General features: G+C 36.5%; 1 protein-coding gene across 1 annotated transcript; it reads right to left on the bottom strand.

Moving 5' to 3' along the window:
- Positions 1-1,292: 1,292 nt before the first annotated feature.
- LOC134649630 (peptidoglycan recognition protein) lies at positions 1,293-10,234 on the bottom strand. The gene is made up of 4 exons (XM_063504465.1): positions 10,115-10,234; positions 9,144-9,342; positions 7,223-7,341; positions 1,293-1,500 (listed from the first exon to the last, which is right to left on the bottom strand). Exons 1-4 carry the CDS (start codon positions 10,173-10,175, stop codon positions 1,298-1,300), a joined length of 582 nt encoding a protein of 193 aa, XP_063360535.1. The 5' UTR covers positions 10,176-10,234; the 3' UTR covers positions 1,293-1,297.
- Positions 10,235-26,557: the final 16,323 nt, after the last annotated feature.

Below are 26,557 nucleotides of genomic sequence, written 5' to 3'. Positions count from 1 at the left end.
CATGCACCCTACCGAGCGACTACTACTACGACTTAAGAACTGACATCCTGGACGCTTCGGGCCTTCGGCCCTAACCGGAGCTCGGCCCTCGGCTTTCGCATTTAGACACTGATACCATTGTTCTGTGATTAAGCACTGACAGTCTGGATGCTTCGGGCCTTCGGCCCTACATGGAGCTCGGCCTTCGGCTTTCGCATTAGATATCCACACCAAAATTCCACGTAAACCATTGCGGCTGATCTGACTCATTTTTCTATCAAAAAAAATTTTGCGCTCGCTGAGCTCGCGTTTTCAATACGATTTTAAGGGTTAACCCTACTTTGATAAAGATGGCATTCTGGGCACCCTACCAAGCGACTACGACTTAGGCCAAATTTTTTAATTTAAGTGTTATTTATTAAATAATATTAGACCTAAATTCGAAAGTTTGTTAGGAAGTATGAATTTCTATGTGTATATTTCTTAACTTTTCATGCTTAGACTGATTTGACTGGAGGACAGAATTGGGTGATATTTGCCATGGACATGATTTGGATAGGTACGGTCAAGGACGTAAAAATACAAAAGTAGTACTGTATTGTCCGTTATACACCTACTACTCTGTGTCGTTTAAATCACGTCTAATATTGGAATAAGGGTGAAAAAAACTATTGGTTTTGGAGTGTAGTTTTGTTTAGTGGTACCTACCTAATTGTAAAATATTTTATCTGGACTTCAGTCCGCTAATCGTATCCATCTGTCAACTTTACTTCAATTTCCGCCTCCAGGGGAGAGAAAGAGAAATGAGGGATGAATTAGCTTACTGACACAGACCGAATTCCACGCGGGCGGAGCCGCGGGCACAGCTAGTATTGTTAATAATGGTGGAGACTTCCCTCGGGATGTACTTAACGATACTTAAATCAGTAGATTTGTCTCACACGTGGAAGTCAAGGATTGATAGCCAAAGTAAAAGTAGGTTTAGTAATTAAGACTAGGGCACAGGTGTGCTAAATTGCAGAGTTTCAAAACTTCCGGCATTAGGTAAATGAAATCTCGACTTTAGAATGTTCTCCTCAGGGAGCCAAGCCAATATGGCAATCAATGTTAGAAAACGCCAACCAAAACTTAAATAATGTACCAATAGTCACGAGACTTTTAGTTTGTTGTTTGTCGATGTACGATTGTCATCACGCAAATAATGCTAAGCGTTCTGATGATCATTTTCACTTTTGCAATTTTGAACATATTCCGCCCGCGCATCAGTAGGTTGGGACATGAACATTCTATTAAAAGTACACATTCTTGGTCTATTTTCTCAGTTGTTTTTAATTCCGTCCAAACTGTCGGTCCAATCAGGCCAGCTGCGTATTTCCTGGTACAGCTTGCGGCCCGGGCTCTCCGTGGCGATGAGCTGCCGGGCGCCCACTAGCTTGTAGTCGCTCTTCAGGTGCCCCTCGGTCACTCCGCACTTAATTAACGCCTTGGCGGCCGCCAGTGCTTGAGGAGTTGGCTTGTCATCTAGAAGTAAAGAGTACAACGTTTCATTTAAAAAATATTAAATGGATTAATTATTGAGTGTATAAAATGTAGAGCTCTCAATGAACTATTATAGCTTCTGTTATATATCTGTAACCATAAATATAACTCTTTTTTCTCACTTTAAAAACACCAGCCAGCCTATTATGGATAGCTTTATCCATCTTTATCCACGTGATAAAATAACTGTCACTGTTTAACACCGTGGGAAAGAAAGTGACGGACACCGTTTTATCACGCTGTCACGTAGACAAGAACGACCATCATATCCGTACTGTACACAAAAATGTTAATTATGTATATCGTTCCTTTTAAACCACGATAACACATAATGTTTGTCAGTGACTAGAAATGTTCTTTCCGTGTAATACCCTTTAATTATTTTAACAGGCAACCCTATTAGATTAATATTTTATACGGTCTCTTCGTGACAGTCGCTGGCACCTAACCTATATACATAATTCATATTTAACATGCATAATTCATACTCAAAATTATACATTTATTGAGTAGCACTTGTTACTATGCTATAGCCAAAACATATAAGGTCAATGGACGCCTATCTATCGCAAAATGGGCGCCTCGACACCATGTCACGCGCGAAATAGACTTTTATCCGTATTTAATTAATTCAGTTAGTAGTTGGTTAAACCGTAAAACATCAGCATTATCACTACACCCTTATAAATCAAAGTCCCCCTGCCGCGTCTATGTTTATGTGTAGTTATATATGTTCGGAATAAACTGAAAAACTATTGAAAGGATTTTCATGCGGTTTTCACCTATCAATAGAGTGATTCTTGGGGAAGGTTTAGGTGTATAATTTGTTAAGGTTTTGTGTAACCCGTGCGAAGCCGGGGCGGGACGCTAGCTGTATTTTGTGATACCAGCCATCTAGTATCTACCTTCAGGGGTCAAAGCACGCACATCGCAATAAGGATACCCTAAAGAAATAAGTACCTACACAATATTAAATTTACGTTTCATTAAAGTTACGTTTAATTTCAAAAGAATAATAACCTATATAAAAGCTATTTATATAAAATACTAGTGCCCACGCCAATTACTGGGATTAGTTGCCAAACGGACCCCAGGCTCCCATGAGCCGTGGCAAAATGCCGGGACAACGCGAGGAAGATGATGATATAAAATACTATTCGGCAAGAAAACCGAAATATATGTAGGTATATATAAAAACAAACGCACAAAAAATTTAAATTAAATTATACACATTATATAGGTACTCGTAAACAATCAACAATGAAACTAAGATAAGATAAGATAAGATAAAAGATAGTTTATTCAAGTAGGCATAATTACAATGCGCTTATGAACGTCAAATAAAGCTAGGTAGACCGGCTCCAACCCTACACCTCTGCCCCGAGAAGATTTAAATCCCCCCTCAATTGGAGGAGGGTATCCCAATATGGGACCGGCAACAAACTCGGCGGGACACATCTTTTCAAAAATAATTACATCTTATAATTAACATGCATTACGAGAAAATAAGGGAAAAAATACAATTTAAATTACTATAGAATTCATGCAATTATACACATAAGGTGTAATAGAAATTTGATTTAGAAAATATACATATGTACATGGAATCATACAAAATCGTAGCTCTTTCAGAAAACATATCAAATTCTTACAAAAGGAAAAGAAAATAAAGTTATTAAAAGAAATGGGAAAACATATTATATAAATCTGATTGATTATTATTAATTACCAACATATAATATTTGATGTGCTTTCCTGCTTACCTGAGCTGTGTCACCTATAACTCTATACATAATACAATGTTTTTAATTGCTACTACTTTTTATTAGTTAGTTTCTGGTTTGGACCATGCATGTTTGTCTGTCAAGTAGTCCTCGACTCTGTAATAAGCTTTTAACATCAATGACTTTTTTAAGTAATTCTTAAGAGCTAAGAAAAACAACAATTCTATAGTATTGGAATCTAAGCCCGTACCTCGAGTCACTGACAGTGTCAAAACTGACATTTACGCTACTTATCGAGAACGTAATTTACTTTCTATACATCTCGTTTGCACTAATATGCGAGTACGACTAGTACGAGCGAGATGTATAGAAAATAAATTACATTTTCGACGGCGTTTATGTCAGTGCCAAACTGATGGTAGCCGTACCTACTATTCTATTCCCTGCTTCGATCAACACGGGCTTCCGACAGGTCGGAAGGGATAGGCCCAAGCGATATCTTGACATTCAAATCATTCTGCCATTTTTCGCGGGGGGGAACGTGCACACGGTCGCACTTCTCACACATTTACATACAAAATCCAATCTGTAATGACGACACAAATACATAGAAAATGACACCCTACACAGACAAATCTTGCACACCTCGATCTGTTTTTGAGTACGGACGAATCAAAAGTGTCACAACACGCACACTAACACATTTTCGTCAAAGAATTTTATTGTTTTCTGAGAGATGAGAAGTCGGATTTGTCGCTCGACCGATCCGCAATTTGTACTGGGCGAGCAAAATCGATAAATCCAGCAATTACATGAGACTAAAATACGCAGACAAGACATCCTCTACACTGAGCATAGTAACGCTACCCCCTCTGCCATTCATACGGTAGTTTTACTCCATCTTCGAGTCAATCCCGTGCCGTGATTGGTCCGTGTCTTTGAACGGACCAATCACGGCACGGGATTCGCTCACCTCGTCCCCCCGCACCCCCGTATTTTTGGCAGCATCGGTTTCATGAAATAATTGCTCTAAACTCAGTCTAGAGGATTCCTAGTCTATGCTAAAATATAATAATTGTGTTTAAATGTGATTAAACGTATGACATGTAAAAAAAATATTACATGTGAAATGTAACACCTTTAATTTGATGTCCCCGACCTCTTTTTACAACAAAAAACCCAGCAATTAGGCATTTTTTCTGCTGCTGTGTTCACTCGCGCGTCTGGACTCGGTCTAGTTAAAAATCCGAGCGCAACTAGTTTTATTACCCGCGCTAGATCAGTTGATCTTGTACCTAGGCAGAGGGGAAATAGTGCGAATGCCGCATCCCTTCCGTGTTGATCGAAGATTCCCTGCAAACAATGGAAAACCCGAGAATGTTTAATTAGGACCAGACGACCACTATATTACTTACAGACAGACCCAATTTCCTGTGGATGTGGATTTATCATATTTATTGAAACCTTTTGAGTACCGAACTATAGACGCACTATTATGTACCGATTAACTTTCAACAAAGCAGAGAGTTACCTAATCATAAAATTCAATTTTGAAATGAAACAAACTGCTCCGTCTCTGGCAGATTTGAACAGCACGTCTCCACATCTCTAGCGTGCGCGTAACTTACTTTCTATACATCTCGCTCGCACTAATATGACACTACTAGCGAGACCGAGCTCGTGGTAGCCGTACTTGTGACTTTCTGGGTTACCGGCCCTACTGTTCTAACCAACTGAGTTAACACAGGTTATTAATCTTCCTTCATCATTTACATAAAATTCTTTACACGCGGCGCCGTGGTTCGGACCACGTTCGGACGAACTTTTGAATTATAAAGCGATTAACGAACACTAATTTGTTTTACATTTAATAATAAGACGTAACCCCTTTATTCACAAACACGCCACAAGCCTCAATTAGCTAATAATCGTTTGTCTTAATCTGCCTTATTGTCTTGTGTATTTGTAAGAAAATAACAAACATTTTCCGCTTAAAATCTTAAATTGTATACAATAATTAATTTTAAAGTGAGTCTGGCTTCAATATTGTGTGATGTTAATGTTTCTCGAATCATTGTGCCCAGACAATAGTTATTTGACTATTCAGATTAATTAATTTCTACGTTTCAGACTATTGGGAAAGATTTAACGATCAATACGCGTCCCAATACAATGTTATTCTCATCGTAGGCGAGCGTTCGCCTCAACCGCTTCAATATGAGAATCCCCATTCAGATTTAAATTTATTGTTATGAAACGGTTATCGATATAATCTGTCAGCTATCAACAGTAACAACTGGTCCAGAAATATATTATAATAATCTAAATCGGGCTCCAGTGATGTGATCTCAATACCAGTGTGAAGTAGGCATGTATATTTACTTGGGCAAATGCTCGGGACTCTATCAGAATAACCCCGCAGTAAATAATCCTTTGTATTAACCTATTCAAATATCTTAATCTGCTTAGCACTTCAATGGACTAGTTCTAGTCCGAAATGTTTAATTAACCTTTCAAGTAAAATAATCTATATTCATGCGTGCCAGAATTTTTATTTTTATGAACTATGTTTGAATAGGAAGAGGCATTTTCACAATGTGTAAGTAAAATTTTAAAAAGTCCAACAAGTTTTTGTATACTCGTATTCAAGTAACATCATCTAACTTAAAAATATATTTATATATGTATTTTAATCGGTTTTTGTAACGAGTAAAGGAAATATGTATTCGCAGTGATGTGTGTACTATTCTCTCTGGTTTCTAATGCAGATATAACGAGTATTTTGTAAATGCTTTGAAAATACACTTCCATCATAAATCAACTTCATACACATGCCCGAATAAATGATAAAAGTAATCAGTCAGTACGACATACGAGAACTCCGTTAACTTGAATCATTTTGCATACGCTGTGTCAGGCCTACGCAAAACGTTTGAACCCATATCGTCATAGAGAACCAAAACATATCTGATCTCTCATTACGCACAGTTCTAAAACAAGCTAGGGGTCAATGTATAATGGAACTAGCTCAGTTGAGTTCACAATTTATTGTTAATTGAAAAGTTGTATAGAGTCGTAGTGAACTCTTATCATGTTGACCTATGGGAGTGGAATGAGAAATACCTCTTAGCTAAATAACAACGACAGAGATGTATCATTATGTAGGAACCTATTTAGATAATTAATGATCGTTTACACGTGTTTTAAGAGCCAACAGGAGTTGTCATTTCTCCATACAAACGTACTCGACTTTTTCCTCCGTGGGTTTTGAAGCTAGAGCAATGATTTTTTCAACACAGATTAATATTGTCAATATCTGTGTCGGACCGTTTTGCTTTTTTTGATATTTTTGTTTTTTAAGGCGCTAGAGCCCTTTAAAAATGCCCAAAATGGCCTAATTGACTATGTCGCAATGAGAGGCGTGGTATTCAAAACTGATATCAATTAGCCAAAAAAGCAAATCGGTCCGACACAGATAATTTCATAATCATTTATATTTCCAAATTTGGTTACGATTGGTTAAGTTTTGGAGGAGGAAACAGTCGAGTACAAAACCTCGATTTTTGAGATTTTTACGCAGGATTTTTCGCCTTGTCTTTATCGCACTAGTTTTAGGAGCCGCTTCCGTTAGCGAGACGGGTATATTTACCTAAAATATTTAAATCTCAACTCCTGTTTCGTCTTAAATTCGTCTATTATACAAGTGCGAAAAATAGGAAATTCACAACGAGTGGCGATAAATTAGACTACGGCCGAAGGGAGTGTTTTAATCGACACGAATTGCGAATTACCTATTCGCACATGAATCGTAACACAACGGTTTACAGTACATATGGCCCTTTATTATTTCGATATAGTTACGTAATGTGCTATTTATCGCACTAGTGCGGTAAAGAGGTAGAGATATTGATTTAAAAAAATTGTTACGTTATTTCAAGTGTACCTACCCATGAACTATTTAAACATGTAATGTAACTTACTGCTAAAGTTGCCTATAAAAGCTATTCCAATGGATTTCCTATTGTAGCCGTAGGTGTGAGCACCGACGTGAATCCAGCCGGGACCTTCGTACACTTTGCCGTTTCCACCAATCAGGAATCTGAAATAATTCACATGCAGTCAATTCTTGAACTTTAATTACAGCCCATGTGAACTAGAACTTGACACTCATATAGATTGGGTATCAATTATTTTGTCGGCAAAGTCAACAACGACGCATATCGTTAATGTTGAACTTGACTTTCATTTCACATTTATATTTTTTATGGGATAAATTAATTACAGGCATTAAATATACCTCATGTATGTGCTAAGTTTCATTACAATCCAATACGTAGTTTTAAAATGAGAACGAAACTCCGTTTGTATGGGAGGTGAAATTCTGCCGAGCTTGCTACTCTTATACTACGTGTTTTTAGCATTAAAAATAAGGTAAACAATCTTGACGTGTCTTTTTGTTGAAAAATACGATCATTTATATTCTTCTGCTTTCATAAATAATAGTTACTGATTTTTTAAAAGCGTTTTTCAATTAAAAGACATGTCAAGATCGCTTACCTTCTTTCTAATGCTAAAAAAAAACGAACTATAGTGCTCTTTCACTATAAATTATGTTAGGATTTTCCCGATTCGATTCAATAAAATTAGACCATAGAAAATAGTCTGTCTTAGTTTCCTATTGCCCTACAATGTTAAGGCGTGCAATCAAAACTTTCATGATTAAAAAAGTTCTTTATTATGTAAATACACGGTCCCATATTTTTACAACTATAAATAGGTGCAGAAATAACTATAAAGTTATAAAATGTTAATGAGTTGTTTGAAAGGGAAAAGTAATAGTAGAATCGACCCCTTTGTTGGTAGTTTGTAGGAACTGTTTATACGACAACGGTTTCACTCACTTGAATTTTTAGTCGGTATTGGCGACATGTTTCGGGCCCTTCGGGGGTCCATCTTCAATATGTCTCACGAAAGTTTAATATCGAAGTTTGTAGGAACTTTTGAAACTCAAACGGTTTGAGTCAAACCTATAGTTTCAGTTTGAATAATGATATACCTACTGTTTTGAAAATTGTACATAATTATATGAAAGGTAAACAACCTTTTTCTAGGCTGATGTTTTATTTCTCTATTTCAATAATTTCAATCATTACGAGTACAATAACGTTTGTGTTAAAATTTTGTGGAATAACGGAACGTATAAAATTAAATACTTAAAAAAATACCGTCGCCACATACCTACAGATGTACGAGTAAGTACCTAGGTATTTTCATGGAAACGTTCGTATTTCTCATGCTACTTCAGTCAACCTCAGCTCTAGCTTTTAGCCCATTGTGATGGAAGGGTAACTACGGAACCATACACTGAGCATGGCCCGACATGCTCTTGACCGGTTCTTTTTTCATATCGACTAATACGTACTAAAAAAAATAAAAAAAGTAAAAGTAATGAAAATAAAAAAGGTATGGTCAGATATGAGAAGTATTGTAAAAGTAATGAAATAAATGCATTTGTATTTTTTTTGTATTTGTATACTGCTGCTGTATATTACCTATTTAAACACACATTACTAAACATACTCGTACCTAAATTCACAAAGACTGAAATATCAATGCGTTTCATGGTAATGAGATGAGAATTTCAGATGCAAGTCGGCACGGGTTCCTGTTAGGTACATGAATGAATAAAAATAATCACATTAGTACCTATCTATTCCTAGTCCAATACTAATACAATTTGGATCTTTTATTCTTATTCTCTTCTTTCTTTTTAAATCGAGAGTGAATAGACATCTTTTAGGTAAGCATGCTTCATCCTAGACTGCATCGGGATGGGTGAGATTGGTCAAACGCTTACCTTTTTTTTTTAAATGTACAGTAAGATTCTTCAGCATTACTTACGAAGGCCCCAAGTCCCAGTAGTTAAGCTGGTCCAAGAAGTAGGTCTGCAGGGTCCGGACCTGCTCCGCGCAGGCCTTGTCCGTGCTGCACGGGGGGCTGACCGTGTGCATGACGATGACCAGGCCGACGGGCCGCGGCAGGTACTCTACTCGAGTCGGGCTTAGACCGTCCCATTGCTCTCTCGTTACTACCCCGCAGTCTGAAAACACAGGCATTTTTACTTACGAAGGCCCCAAGTCCCAGTAGTTAAGCTGGTCCAAGAAGTAGGTCTGCAGGGTCCGGACCTGCTCCGCGCAGGCCTTGTCCGTGCTGCACGGGGGGCTGACCGTGTGCATGACGATAACCAGGCCGACGGGCCGCGGCAGGTACTCTACTCGAGTCGGACTTAGACCGTCCCATTGCTCTCTCGTTACTACCCCGCAGTCTGAAAATACAGGCATTTTTCATTTAAATCGAGGAAGTGAAAATACTGAGACTTTCGTTGATTGGATTTTTTGATTGAAAACGGCGGGACTGTTAACTTTTTAACCGACTCACGGTAAACTGGCGTTTTTTAACTTGTCTGCCGTTTTACTGTTACTGTTTAATGCAGTTTTATTTAGCAGTTAATATCTTAAATATTTGATTTCTAAACAATTGTTAACAAATTTCTGTATTAATAATGACTCATTATTAATGAGTTTAGTATACGTACAACATGCTGCATAAAAACCTGCAAGGGTACGCAATATGCACCAAAAAGTTTTAGTACGTGTTATTTATGAAAGAAGGGGTGATATAAATGACCACTTTTATTTATGATTTAAGTAAGTAAATAGATAATATATGTAGTTATTCGTAACATATTTTCGTTAACAAATTTCCGATATGAATATATTAAAAATAAAGCTCTATGTCAATTCTGTAATCTAGAGGCACTTGGGAATTTTTACCTATAAAACGCCATATATCCTTAAACATAATTTATATACCTGCTAGCACCAGGTCCCTTTGTAGTATCACAATCACAAACACACTCAGTATTCGAATCATGTTAAATATTTGCAACAACCGGCTCGGTCGAGCGGCGCAGGAGCACTAATAAACTAAGACAACAAATGTTCACTCAGAGCGATAAACTTTAACATTAAGTATATAAATATATATAGGATCTTTGTATCCTTATCTTGTACATGCGTTATTTGAGGCGTAATAAATATAAAATACTAGCTTCTGCTCGCGACTTCGTATACGTGGGTCATACTGAAAGTTTCTGGATTCTGATATATGAGAAAACTTATTTTTTCTAAGTGGCCAGTCCAGGAACTTTCAGTATGACCTAAGTATATGGGGTTACGATGATGATTGATAATAACTATGTCCTTCCTAGAGCTTCGAACTATCTTCATGCCAAATTTCATCTCAATTGGTTCAGCGGTTTAAGCGTGAAGAGGTAACAGACAGACAAACATGCCGAAGGGTATTTCGGCGGTTCCGTGGGAATCTGTCGAATCCTACACCGGCTACATGCGACGCAACAGATAACTCTCGCCGATATATACTTGGTCAAGCAAATCTTATCAGTAAAAAAAGGCGCGAAATTCAAATTTTCTATGGGACGATATCCCGTCGCGCCTACATTTTTCAAATTTGCCGCCTTATTCTACTGACAATATCTGCTTGACCAAGTATAATTTTATGCTTTTAAGATTTTTATTATTGTATGTGTAAGATCTATGGGCCTTAGTAGCATTAATAATTTTAATTTAAAATGTATAATATTTTAAATAGGTATAGTAGGAATTTAAGTCCAACTGAAACGTGATGGTATTTTAAGTATTAAATTGTGCCCTTTAGTGATTAAAGATTAATGTTATTACCTATTGTTATTAACCTTTTCGGCGCCGTGTCAAACACAAACGCTGTCACTCAGACGCCGCGTCATCGAATTGTCAAAACTGAAATTGAACTTTATGCATATGCACCTAGGTCTATGTTGCTCTGTGGTCTATGACCGATTAATACGTCTTTGGCGTTGGACCTGCGGTGCGTGTATATCGGTCATTGGCGTCCAAAAGGTTAAGTACAAGTACTTTACATATAGGTTAATTTGCCAGTAACTGGCCACATGTTAGTAACTGACCACCCTAAACTAAAAATGAATTATATTATATAAGGTGGCTAGTTATTGAAGTGGCCAGCCTTTTGAAGTGGCCGTTATTGAAACCTTATACTAAAATGAATTCTGTTTATAGGTGAATTGAATTCATTTTAAGTTTAGGGTGGCCAGTTATTGGCAGGTGGCCAGTTACTGGCGAATTACCCTATGTCCTCGTAACAAGGAATAAAATATATGGTTTTTCCACCATATATTTTATTCCTGATCGTTTTAATAATATATTATTTAGTAACATTTAATACAGGGTGCCATTTGAGTCGTGATCAGTAATATATTTTTCTAACTCCATAAACAACGATCAATTTAATGCCCCTACTCTTACTAAAATCAGACAAGATTTTTTTTTGTTTATTTTTTGTCATTTATTTTACTTTTACAAGTGGCAATGTGGTATTTAAACAGTTTTGTAAAATATTTCAAATGAAAAATTAAGTAAATTTTATTTCTAACTGGGACAAATTACAAAATTGATGTCAATGATAGTTCCGATTCAAAGAGGCCATTCAATTTACTAATTTAAATATCTTAATAAGCCGTTGTAATATCCTAAATCCACTTATAAAAGTAAAATAAATGACAAAAAATAAAAAAATCTTGTCTGATTTTAGTAAGAGTAGGGGCATTAAATTGCTCGTCGTTTATGGAGTTAGAAAAACATATTACTGATCACGACTCAAATGGCACCCTGTATAATCGATTTAATGCCTGACCAGTAATATATGATAATTGTCAAGAGGGCGCTGTTATTCTCATGTATAGGGTGACAATTCAGTGTAGTATGAAAAAATTAGTTCCAGTGAAATTCCGCAACATGGCGCACCCTCAATAGATCCTGGTTCACCTATAATAACAAATAAGTTCCAGAGTTTTTTTCTAATCTTCGTAAACAAAAGAAAAGAAAAATGAAAGAAGAATGTTTCTGCATGATTATTATAATAATATCATTATATTTACGTTTGTAATTCGTTTTGGTAAACAGATTATTTTTAATGATCTGTCTAAATTTGCTGTCTGTGTAATGGTTTATAGCAAATAGCTTATTTATAAAAACAATTCGCAAGATGAGATATTGAAACAACATCAAATTATAGATTTAATTAGTAGAGGTACTAGTTGGTAACTAGGATAACATTAAGTTGCTCTACAACAATGATATATAAAATTATGGCTAAATATTTATAAATGTTAATTTTAATAATTATTTATTACATTTGTTACTTATTTTATCCTCAACAAAAAAACATTGAATTTCTAAACTAATTGCCTAAACTTACGTATGTTTATAAATACTTTTACACAAATTATTGTACATGCAAGTACGTGTTTTACGAATTATGATCACATTGGAAACGGTCATAACAGTCATTCAACTTGTTCACATTTCCTACATATCGCCGCTATACTTACTCAACCTCGTATCTGCAACACTCATTTGATGACAAAAACACCCGTATTCCGAATGAAAGAAAAGCGACATTTCCATCAAATGATTGTTGCAGATATGAGGTTGAGTAAGTATAGCGACGATATTTTAATTTTTTTCCGGGTTATTACGTCATGGGTCTGCCAATTTAAATTAAGATAACATAAACCGCACTGCCGGGAAGTCCGTCAGTGCGGTTTATCTTTAAGTACTTAAACAGATAGTGGTCTGAGGAGTTTTTGATGAATTGGTAATTTAAATTGATGATTAATGTTTCAATTTCAATTTCAAGATTCAATTTCGACCGACAAATAGAGTCAGACCGAGAAAAGTCTGCAGCGATATTGATAGCCCACGCAGTGCAAGTGTCATTTTAAACGTCAAACTTCTATGAATTTATGACGTGTAAATAACACTTGCACTGTGTGGGCTATCAAAATCGCTGCAGACTTCTCTTGGTCTAACTCTAACTACTAGTATTAGGTAAGTATTGTACTTATTTAAAATTATGACCATTAAATTTGTCTATGATTATTTTCATTTGATTCGAGTTTATGACGTGTAAATAACACTTGCACTGTGTGGGCTATCAAAATCGCTGCAGACTTCTCTTGGTCTAACTCTAACTACTAGTATTAGGTAAGTATTGTACTTATTTAAAATTATGACCATTAAATTTGTCTATGATTATTTTCATTTGATTCGAGTTTGACATTTGACGTTTTAATTATATAGGGTCACTTGTCGAACATTGAAACAATCGTATACAGCGAAACTTTGCGATATCTCGGAAACTAGGTGTTATCAGCTAGTCCCATCTGTCAAGCAAGGGCAGGCTCAGGGACCCCCAGCACCTCCCCAATACGCGAGCGCGCCTCGGAGAAGGAGCACGTTGCTACGAGCGTTATTGTGAATTCGTGCGACAAAAGTAATATTTTTCATTTATGTTTCGCAATTTTTTACCAAGATATAGAGTAGAGTTTGGCGTTATTTCATTTTTTGTTGTGTTCTATGTGTATTAAAGTTACTTTGGAGCTAAATATTTTTAAATTTCGTTCACTCTTTGGTGCAGTTTTTTTTTATTGTTTCAAAAAACACCTCCTAGTCTCACAATGAAACATTTTTTCTAGTAAACAATGAAACATGATGTTCACTAAACACCAGTATCACTACACAATGAAACAAACTCATTATTTTTTTAATTAATTAAAGACTTTGTGCGAAATTTGTGAAACTAAAATACCATGAAAATTGATAATAATTTGTCTATCATATGACAAAATATAAGATACTTAACTTTAGAAATGGCTGACATAGGATAGTTTATATGTTGAATGTTTCATTGATGACAAGGTTAAGGTCACATGTCTAACATTGAAACAGTCGTTTATAAATACTATGTTGCAAGAAAGTGTATGATATCAACCATGGAGATGCTTAAAACCCTCCCGCGTCCACCTAGTTGGCAATCATACTCCGTAGACATAAAAGACGCCTTTCTCGCAGCATGCCGTAAGTGCCGACCAGATTTTCGATTCACAATGAAACATAGGTGTGCGTACAATGAAACAAGTCTTTCGCTTTTAGATATTTCAGCAATCTTATAACGATTCCATATCTCGGAAACCTTTTAAATAACAAATTTCAGCCTACCACTATTTTCTCCTTTCCTTTCTCATTAATTGATTGAAAGGATGTATGTATTAATGTAACTTATTTATTACAACATTTCAATGTTTATTAAGGATGTTTCATGGTAGACTATATATATTACATCTGTTTCACTGTAAAAATTAGCGTGTTTCATTGAAAACATGCACAAGTACATAATGAAACAAAACTCATTTTTCGTAAAAAGCTTTATAATACAGAAACTGTTAAAAATAAGTAGAAACCAAGAACGCCATATGATAGCCAAATAAATTGTTTATCTTCGTACGAAATATCACACTCATAACTTTAAAAACACCAGAGATAGGAAGGCTTGAACTTTTAGTGTTTCATTGATCAACAACTAACCCTATAAAACGTCATACATACGGTACATACATACAGTATAAATATACTGTATGTATGTACGGGAAGGAAAATAGAAATACTAGTCCATTACATCCTCTAGTCCGACGTTTTCTGATAAGTAATAATATTTCATTTAGATCAACAACATCAATGACTCTATCCGCTCTTATCGGGGAGTCCCCAAACACAAATTTAAGTACAATACACATCGACGATACCTATTTCTGCGATTTTTTAACTTATTCCATTTTAATAAGGCATAAAATTTACCTATTATCTTTAGAGTCGACTGTATTTATACACGACTACGTATTACTAAATCTTTGGTATTGTATAATTATAAAGTAAAACATCCAAAAATCGTTTTCTGTAAATCTTCAACACGTAGGAAGCGGAAGATTTATTTAGTAAACTAATTACCTAATTGCATTCAATTACATTACCTACTTTTTCTCAGTATACATAACTACATTGACGTTTATCGATTAGGGCGATTTCTCACCACAAAACATATGGCGTGGTGCTGTATCTTCTATCTGCTCTGTAAGTCTGATAATTATACTTATTTTTACGAAATTATAATTTCTATTAACATTTATTCAGGTATAAAAAAAAATAGTCAATCTCTTCCACCAGTCATTCTAAGTTGAAGAAGTCATTCTTTAGTCTAATTAAAACTGCACATAAAACTTTATAGCCGTCTTGGGCTGTTAATTTATTCAGAAGCACCATCTTCAGCCTTTGTATTTAAAATTGCTTGCCGTTCAGTCTAAATTACAAAAAAAAAGAATAATTTAAGAACTTCCTGTTCTTCATCTCATAATTAATATTAACCGAAACGAAATATTGAAGCAATATAGCTTTAATTTATAGTGAATGGATATCTTTATTTTTACATTTTTAGCAATAGGTACTCATATACTGCGAAATACGAGTACTTTAGTACCTACAGGTACATTATTTTCAGAAACAGGTTTATTATTTAATTGCAATTTGTTAAAATGTAACTTGTTTATATTTTAAAAAGTATGCAGCACTCAATTCAACTATTATTATACGTAGGTAATCATATTCGATATTTTATCGTGTATCAAGTTGTTCATATATTTCTTCTATAGGTATGAACACTAGGTACCTACTTGTTGCGACGCAACGAAATCGCGGAGTGAGCCACGCCGGGTACTGCGCCAATACTAATAATAAGTATTTTTATATCTTTTAGCCTAAAAGATATAAAAATACTTTTAGATCACTGGCGGGTATCATCTACTCAATTTAGAAGGTGTATTCTCTTGCGAACTTACAAATTTATATTATATGCTGCAGCACTTTGTATAATATTAGCTACAATGCAATAATCTCATTAAATTAACGCCCACAAACGTCATTGCCTAATTCTAGTACGACCTTTTTTTGGTAGGTAGGGGAAGTCCGGGCATAGTGAACACCTTTACCTTTGACTTGACATAACAGAAAAATTTAACGAGGAAGAAATGAAAAAAGTATCAATAATAAGTCTTTATTTAATAATCTTTTAATTTAAAACAACACTAGCCTCCAATATTTAATAGTTGCTGCAATTTTGAACAAAACGTAAAAAAAGATATTTTATTCGCTTTGCCCAGGGTGCCGGGCAAAGTGAAATAGGCCCCCGGGCAAAGCAAATATTACTCATAAAATCTTAGTGAACTTAATAACTAATTGAAAATTAATCAACATGAGATCATTTCAATAATATTAATTAGAAAAAGCTATCAAAAGTAACTTTTGATATATTTTCACTGATTTCATAAGCATAAGTCTTCACGGCATTTCTGAAGACATTTTAACACAGCGAATCCACGTTCTGATAGCCATTTCCATGACGTATGTTAGCCAGGAGCCATTATCGATCTTTTTTTGATATTTATATACCATCTGTAACAAAATATTATCATAAAAAAAATTACCTAATAAATTCAAAGTGAACACGCTATCCGCTTTGCCCGATCCACTTTGCCCATTCAGTCAGTTAAAGAAATTAACAATTAAAAAAAAATAACCGTTGGATTGTTTTAAAAGAAATGCGTTGTAAAAGGAAGATACTTTAATAACCAATAGAAGCATCTTGAATTAAAATTCGAGACAATTACTGGGACAAAATAACATACAATGTACTTACCTTTTAAAATCGAATATTTGGCACTAAAAACACATTTTGACTCGTCACCGACAACGCTCACAGCGACCGTTCCCTGTGACGCTTGCCGTTCATAGAGCGAAGGATCCTGAACATCATATAGGCGCGTGGTGCGACAAAGTCGAATAGTTTAGGATTGGGAGCCCGAATTCGCTTTGCCTGGGGTGTTCGCTTTACCCGGACTTCCCCTACCTACAATCGGACGAAGTAATCTTTAATTTGATCTTAATTACTTTTTCTTGGGATTATTCCTGTTTGTACCCTTGAAACTTAGGTACTTCCATTATCTTCTGAATTACTGCGCCTTAAGTCGTTTTAATTTAAGTGATCATTATACTTTCCTACTCGTATTTCATACACATATACAAATACTTAGGTACGTTTATTGTAAGTTTATTACTTATTCCGTAATTTTATTTACTAATAATTACCTTTTTTAAAGATGTAATTGAATGATGAGCAGATGAATCGCCTGATGGTAAGCGATACCGTCGCCATGGATACCCGCCACACTAGAGGTTGTGATGTAAATGCGTTGCCGGCATTTAAGATTGGAGTACACCCTATACGCTTGCCTACTAACTCCTGTCTTTGTTCTATCGCACATAGGTTTTTGCATCCAATTTGTAAAGAATATTGAATTTAAAGCGCTGGTGGCCTAGCGGTAAGAGCGTGCGACTTGCAATCCGGAGGTCGCGGGTTCGAACCCCGGCCCGTACCAATGAGTTTTTCGGAACTTATGTACGAAATATCATTTGATATTTACCAGTCGCTTTACGGTGAAGGAAAACAACGTGAGGAAACCGGACTAATCCCAATACGGGCCTAGTTTACCCTCTGGGTTGGAAGGTCATATGGCAGTCGCTTTCTTAAAAACTATTGCCCACGCCAATTACTGGGATTAGTTGCCAAGCGGACCCCAGGCTCCCATGAGCCGTGGCAAAATGGCGGGACAACGCGAGGAAGATGATGATTGAATTTAAACAAATGAACCCTACATACATTTACTTACCTACTTACTGTCACTCAACTTACAAAAAAAGCGGCCAAGTGCGAGTCGGACTCGCCCATGAAGGGTTCCGTATTTAGGGGATTTATGACGTATTAAAATAAACTACTTACTAGATCTTGTTCAAACCAATTTTCGGTGGAAGTTTGCATGGTAATGTACATCATATATTTTTTTTAGTTTTATCATTCTCTTATTTTAGAAGTTACAGGGGGGGACACATTTTACCACTTTGGAAGTGTCTCTCGCGCAAACTATTCAGTTTAGAAAAAAAAAACTGATATTAGAAACCTCAATATCATTTTTGAAGACCTATCCATAGATACCCCACACGTATAGGATTGACGAAAAAATTTTTTTTAATTTCAAGTCTAAGTATGGGGAACCCCCAAAAAAAAAATTTTTTTTTCTATTTTTGTGTGAAAATCTTAATGCGGTTCACAGAATACATCTACTTACCAAGTTTCAACAGTATAGTTCTTATAGTTTCGAAAAAAAGTGGCTGTGACATACGGACGGACAGACGGACAGACAGACAGACATGACGAATCTATAAGGGTTCCATTTTTTGCCATTTGGCTACGGAACCCTAAAAAAGTAGGTAATGAAATATTCGGTAGCGGCCACTGCATGGAGGGTTTGCTCACTTTTATTATATTATTATTATACAGAGCCCACTGTGTCCCACTGCTGGGCAAAGGCCTCCCCCCTCTCCTTCCAGTCGTCCCTGTTCAGTGCTACATCTGGCCAGCCTCTCAAGCCTGCTCACTTTTATTTTATTATATTGATATGAATTGTATTTGAGTTTATAATGTTAAATGTATGGGTAATGTGACTACTTAAAACAACACAAATTAAAAACAAAACTTAAAATTCGAAAAGCCTAAGTACCTATGTATAGTATAAAATTCCATCTAAAAACGTTCTTCTGCGACAGTTATATTAGTCAATCGGACACTAGGTCTATACCACTATACAGGATGTTTCCTGTAACAGGAGCAATAAATTAAACTGTAGGCTATACTCCTCATACTGACCAACATTTGTTCAGCAACTTTTAAAAATAACTAATTATGTTTTGATTTTTATTACACTTTAAAGTTTATTCTAAGACGCAATGTATTGCAAATTTTGTTATGTTTAAAGCGCGACAAGCAACGTCAAACACACTGATGTCAGCGTACATTGAAGGCAATATTTATTTTGTATGAAAAAGAGGAAGTCTAAAGGATTCATAATTTTTAAAAGTTGCTGAACAAACTTTGGTCAGTTTGAGAAGTACAGCCTTTAGTTTAATTTATTGCTCCTGTTACAAGAAGCACCCTGTATACTATCTATATAGGAACTTATATAAAGGCAGATCTAACAATAGACTGAAAGTTTGTCACTACAACCTACTTATCGAATCTGCAAAACTTTCTACAGTAGTAGAGTGCCGGCCCGATTCGAACTTTAAGATAGACACGTCAAATATTACGTCTAGATACGATATGGAATATGGATTAGATAAGTCAGAAATTTATTTTATTACCTATATTTACCGACGTTTCGATACAGGTTTCACTAGTCGTGGTCGCGGCTAAGGACCAGTGAAACCTGTTTCAAAACGTCGGTAAATAAAGATAATAAAATAAATTTCGCTATAGACCCGTCTACAAATGTGAGTTATAGTTTGTCGATTTCTAACAGGCCCCGACGGCGAATTCTTTGTCTATTGTTAAGTAAAACCGCATGTGCTATACTTACCTGCAAAAAAGGGTCTTATTTATTCTAATTGGCACCTGAGCGCGGGTTAGTCCAACACTCAAAAAACCAGTGTAGGTGCGCTCTCCGATAACGCGCCTTTGCATTTGTTACGCATCTCGATGAAACATTTTAGACTGGTTCTGTAGCGTTCGACTCGCCGCGCCGGCACTCAGTAACCGTAGTACTGAGTGCCGGCGAGTCAAATGGACCACACACAGCCTAGAAAAATATTTTTCCATTGGTTCATTTTGATTGGCAGAAACCATTTTTATAGGCAGGTAGAAAGAAGCACGTGCGGTTTAAATTAACAATAAGTATATAAAGCATAAGCCGTTCCGGGCCTGTCAGAAATCGACAAACTAATGCGGCGGCGCATATGCCCGTACACATACCACCGCTGCTACTTGATGGGGTTCAATTGCGTCAAGTGCACGAGGTCAAATATCTTGGCCATATTCTACTATCCAGTTTAAAAGATCAGGATGACATAGAAAGGCAAAGGCGAGCTACTGCGGTACGAGCGAATATGCTGGCTAGAAGATTTGCCAAGTGTAGTAACGAGGTAAAAAGGCAGCTGTTCCTCAGTTACTGTACAAGCGTCTACACTGTGGAGCTATGGGCAGACTACACCTGCGCGGCGATCAGAGACTTCCGAGTGCAGTACAACAACGCATGGCGAGCGCTGTTCCGTCTGCCGAGCTGGTGCAGCGCGAGCGCCATGTTCGCGGAGGGGCGCGCGCCGGGCTGGGACTCGCTGCTGCGCGCAAGGAGCGCCACCGCCAGAAAGGCGATCTACTTCTCCTCCAACACGCTACTGTCGGCGGTCAGAGAGTCGGACGCCAGTCCGCTGCACGAGCGATGGAGGGCCTACCACAAGCCTGTCGTATCGGGGTCGGGGTGACCCGAAACTCAGGTCCTTAGTAATGAATTGTTGTGTTTGTGTACGTCTTAATTTAATTTAATCATAATCTTAATCATAATTATTATAATTTATTATGTAATTAGTTTTAAATATTTTAGATATTTTAATCACATATGGAATATTTCTGGAATAAATTTATTTCATTCATTCATGTTCAAAACGCGAATGTTTTAAATCATGAATCTAGTATAACTGGATTGGGCATGAATGGTGGGGATAACTGACAGAACGGGATAGTCTTATGTATCTTTCAGTAGGAGTAGCAGTGAAAGCACTATTATTGTTTGTCCTTGTCACAGTCTCACATTTTTCTTTATTCCCCACCATAAATTAGTATGGATGATTGGTATCTATTTGTTGCCCACCATAACAAATAAATTCGACCAATCATAGCGTCGCAATTGCGACGGAGGCACGCGTAGACCACTTCTATAGGATGCTACCTTCTATGTTTTAAATACTATAGATAAGTCAGTGTCAAAAGTGACGCTTTTATTTAAAGAAACGTCACTTGACACTGACACTGACATATACAGGGTGTTTCTTGTAACAGGAGCAATAAATTAAACAGTAGGCTATAATCCTCATACTGACCAACATTTGTTCAGCAACTTTTAAAAATAACTAATTATGTTTTGATTTTTATTACACTTTAAAGTTTATATTCTAAGACGCAATGTATTGCAAATTTTGTTATGTTTAAAGCGTGACAAATTAAGCAACGTCTAACACACTGATGTCAGCGTACATGGAAGGCAATATTTATTTTGTATGAAAAAGAGAAAGTCTAAAGGATTCATAATTTTTAAAAGTTGTTTAACAAAAGTTTTATAGTTAGAGGAGTATAATATTTGTTTTAATTATTTGCTCGTGTTACAGGTAACAACCTGTATAATCCATATCGTATCTAGACGTAATATTTAACAAGTTTGAATCGGGCCATCACGTCAGTCATGGTTAAAACTTCGACCTTCGTCAATTAAAAGTACTTAATTGAAACTTGTCATTGTACTTCGACAAAGCTTAGTACCCGGATTGCGTGGGAACCTCGGAAATGTTATCTTTATTATGGTGAATAATCAAATCAGCCTTTTATCACCCACTGCTGAGCATAGGCCCCTCTTCAAGTACGCCACTTATCCTGTGCGGTCCTAAGCCAATCTCATCCAGATGTGACCCGCAATCTTCCGAATATCGTTCACCCAACGAGCCAACGGACGCCAGGCACTCCTTTCGTCTGTAAGCGGCCACCACTCCGTTAATATTTTGGCCCACCTGTCATCACTCTGCCTGGCAACATGTCCCGCCCAGCTCCATTTAAGTTTGGTAATGACGTATCCGATCCGGTGAAATACTTAGTAGGTAATTTGTTAGTCCTTGAGTAATTATTCAGTAATTTCGATTCGAAAGGAAGGAATAGAATTCTATTTTGTAAGAAATTCGTAGTAAAGAAATATTTCCTAGAGTAAGTAGGTATTTATGTATCAAAAGTTAATATTAATTACTGTTTTACATAATTAACCCTGTACATGCAAGTGTTATTCTAAATATTCTTAACAATTTGACATATAGAATACCACTTTTCAGATTCTCTAATAGCAAGAACAGCTTTACAAAAACAGACCTGTCTACCTACAAGTAAAACGATTTTATTCTACTGTGTCAGACTGGCTGCTATATATTTGCGTAAAACTTTTAGATCATGGCATTTATTAGCCCTTTCGGTGAATTGTTCTAATAGCTAATAGGTACTCTACTATTGAATCTGGCTGTACTGTACGTATTTGAGTACCGTAATTATTTACGTCACTTTTATCTCGTATGTGGTCACAGCCGGCTACTTGACTCATACAATTTTATTAAAATGTAATATATTTATATTAGTGTGTGCCATTAATAAAATCTGCATGTTTTATTTTTTATTTTATTTATTCAAACAGAATGTATACAGTCTGACAGTATAAACCAAATCACTGTACAATTTAGAGTTACTTATACGCTACGGTACACAACACTTTACAAAAACAGTTTTATAAAATAATACTCGCAATACTTCAGACAGATACTACATACCACTGACCATCCAGCCTCTAGACATAGCATAGTCGCGCTACCCCCTCTGCCACACATACGGTAGCGTTACTCCATCTTCGAGTCACGCCTACACCGCTTACTTCAGTCGGCGGACCGGGCTCGGTCTAGAAACTTCGGTAGCTCGAAGAAGTTTTTGCTATCAAAAATGCATTATTGTTGTGTCAAATTGTGTGGCAAGAACACTAAAAACTCTGGTGTACAAAAAATGGCATTTCATTTCACAGGTAAGCCGATTTTTTAGAGAAATGGATAAAAAATATTTTAATTTAAGCGTCTCATCAAATTTGACAGCGCTTGAAACTCGATGACGTCTTTTAAGAAAGTCTCTTTCTATCGCGCTGCATCCGTATACATCCTTTCTTGTCTTTTATTACGTGACATTCCTAAGCCCAAACTAGTGATGTCCATATCCATAGAATGTGATTGTTTACTATTGACAAGGTAATTCAATTCAAATCGCATAGGTATTTGCGAAAAATTCACTATAAAACAAATAAATAATATGAGAATTACACTTACGGTCAGGTACCAATTTTCCCTTGAACATAAACGATATTGTCAATTCAGCACTACATAGGTACTCGTATTACTTTTAGCGATTATAAAAACATTGCAAATTTAAATTAATCACAAGACCAATTTTATACAAAAACACACGGTTGCTATTTAAAATGCATTATTTTGATTCCATTTTTGTTGAGAATAGTGCGCGTCGGTTTAACTTTTTAATTTTTGCTTTTTTTCTGTGTACGACTGCCAACATGGCAATGATACTTGAACATTCGGCCAAATAATTTAAACTTCATTTAGTTAGATTGTGTTAAATAACATTTCATTTACATAATAACAAATAAATATTTGATTTAAACCATGTAATAACTCTTAATAGAATTATACAGGGTGTTTTTAATGGGTGGGTATACCTACTATAGTAGGATACCGCGAATACAGGGTGGATTTTCTTTTTGGCTCAGTGAGGGCAGCTACCAGATCCCGTACTGCTACGAGAAAACGGTCTTAAGAGACCTTCCCTCGATTTCAAATTAATGAAGATTGGCATTTACAGATTTTGGAAAGAACATACAGGATACGAGAAAAAGGTCATTTTTGACAAACTTTTTTTTTATGCCAATCGATCCCATTCCTATTGAGGATCAAAAGCTTGTATGGAAGCAAAAAAAAAATTCCGGCTAGAAAAGCCACAAATCGAGGAAAACTTTTCCCATAATATTTGGCCAATCAGTCCTGTCCTGTTACATTTAAGACCCATAATACTGTATGAAGACATTGCTGTACGAATGATGGGCGAGGTAGAAAATTGTGAATAAAATTTCACATTTTCTCCATAGTAAATGTATGGAAAAAGTTTTTATTAATTTGTGGCTTTTTAGTACATTACCGTAAGTCGACCCCTAGGAAACTATTGATACTGGATAGGAATGGAATCGATTGGCATACAAAAGTAGCATGTGAAAAATAAAAGTTTTCATTTTCATTCAAATATTATGGGAAAAGTTTTCCTCGATTTGTGGCTTTTCTAGCCGGAATTTTTTTTGCTTCCATACAAGCTTTTGATCCTCAATAGGAATGGGATCTAATTTGAAATCGAGGGAAGGTCTCCTAAGACCGTTTTCTCGTAGCAGTACGGGATCTGGTAGCTGCCCTCACTGAGCCAAAAAGAAAATCCACCCTGTATATAAAGCCGCAACCCGACTGATTAATTGACATAATTGCTCTCCCAGAAGGGGGTTCCTGGGGTATTTGACTTTGATACGGTCGTATAGAGGGGGTGGTTTGGTGACTTCCAGAAAAATCCGACTTTTGGTCTACCGGATTATCCGACTTTTGGTCACTAAACGGTGACAGATACGTGGGAGATGCTCGACCAAATGTCATAGAGGGACGCTGACAGTTTCTGAAGCCGCCATTATTTTTTCAAAATGGCGGATTCAAAATGGCGATCATTTTTCAAAATGCTCCCAGCGCGCTAAAATTTTGGTCACGAAAACTCGGGGTCACCTAGCTGTATTCCTATGGATTTTTTTTTTAATAAAACCAATATGGCGGTAAAAATGGCCACTTATTTTTTATGAAAAGCTTCAAAGGTGAGAGATAGGTGGGGGGTGCTCGACCAAATGCCATAGAGGGCCCGAGACAACACAAATTGCATTTAAAAAGTTTCAAAATGTACTAACTAACATAAGAACACCTTGTAATACCATGGTTGCAATAAAGAATTATGATTATGATTATGATATGATTTTTTTTTTCAAGTTGGTCTGAGCGCGTTGAGATTTGGCATGCGGCGAGCTTGGGGGCCCAAGATTAGTATGTGAATTATTTTGTATTAACACTCAAAATGGCGGCGGACACGGGCAAAGGAAAATTTCCAAGTAGGTTAAGCGAACCCGAAGAGCGAATATCAGGCTGCGAGGCCGAAGGCTGACCCGCCGAAGGCCCGAAACCTTCACCCCGACTTCCAAGCGTGCAACCCTCAGTAATTTAAAGCGAGGCCGAAGGGCGAGCTGCGTGAATGAAGTGCTTCCAAGCAGGGATGTTGCGAATATCCGCATCCGCATCTCGTCTCGTCTCGCGCTTCTCTAAATCCCATAAGACGCCTTTTTACCAATAGCTTATTTTTAAATTAATTATATAAAGCAGATACACCTGCTAACGAAACCACAACGTTATGGGTTAATGTTTTCGAACGAACGAATCAACATAGCATTCAAAACATGCTTGCATATTATTACTGTTATTACATTATTGACCGTGATTGACAATGTTATTATTCAACGTGTCACATCACTAGCGCCCGGCAGATATTTCTGTCTGACGCCCACGTGTGTTTGAACGGACCAATCACGGCACGGGACTCGCTCACCTCGTCCCCCGCACCCCTGTATTTTTGGCAGCATCGGTTTCATGAAAGAATTGGCCTAAGTTGAGTCTAGAGGCTGGATGGTCAGTGCTACATACACTTGCCCATCCACTTGCAAACAAATCACTTTCAAGAGCCCATGACAGAAGTGCGTTCAGAAATTTTAGAGCGCGAATGAGAGGACATTTTAGGCGTGCTTAGGGTTTGCAATCCGGATCCGAAATGTATGCAATTATCCGGATCTGGATCCGGATCTGCGGATCTTCCCATACATTTCGGATCCGTCGTGCAAAGCCTAGGCGTGCTGCAGTACGCATTGCTGGAGCTGCAAGAAGGTTATGGTGTCTAGGCCTAAGTTCCTGCTTATGTTGTCATCTTCTTCTTTTAAAAACTGATTTTCATCAAATTATAGTGTGCTCGTAGAGCACGACTTTGTTCGGTAGTTGCCTACTTTTGCTAAAGTGATAGCTGGACTTTACAAATAGCAATTTGACTAATTAGCAATTTGCTTGAACATAACTCTTTACGGAAGTTACTTATAGGGTTTTGTCACTTTCCTTTACTTTGGAGCCCAATTTCTCCCAGTAGGTTGAGTTTGCGCAGCTAAAAAAAATACGTGTCTGTTATTTTAGACTACACTATAACATATATAATAAAAATAAATCAAATCGGAGCCGGACAGTTGGGCAACCTTCCTTTTAAGTAAATTTTTGGCAATCGTATTGTAATATAAAAAAGTGCTACGATTTTTCAAAAACTGCTAGCTGAAACTACTGCACCAAGCTAGTTCCTATTATAATATAGGTACCTAAATTATCATATATACTATATCTATACGAATTTGTATTATGTTATGTTCTTCAATATTATTTACATTTTATTAAATAAATTAATAAAAACAAAGAAACAATTTACTTATAAAATGTCTGTAATATACATATTATTATGTAAATGTAAATAAAAATCGTATTAGTATGTGGTAA

This window comes from Cydia amplana, chromosome 7, assembly GCF_948474715.1.
Source record: "Cydia amplana chromosome 7, ilCydAmpl1.1, whole genome shotgun sequence".
Classification (NCBI taxonomy): Eukaryota; Metazoa; Arthropoda; class Insecta; order Lepidoptera; family Tortricidae; genus Cydia; species Cydia amplana.
Note: the sequence above shows the minus strand (reverse complement) of the source record. Positions and strands in the feature narration are given on the sequence as shown.

Coding starts and splice junctions, on each gene's coding strand:
- LOC134649630 (XM_063504465.1), bottom strand. CDS start 10,175: ATGATTCGAATACTGAGTGTGTTTGTGATTGTGATACTACAAAGGGAC. Junction 7,342..9,143: donor TACTGGGACTTGGGGCCTTC/GTAAGTAATGCT, acceptor GAATTATTTCAG/ATTCCTGATTGGTGGAAACG. Junction 1,501..7,222: donor TTTTATAGGCAACTTTAGCA/GTAAGTTACATT, acceptor CTTTACTTCTAG/ATGACAAGCCAACTCCTCAA.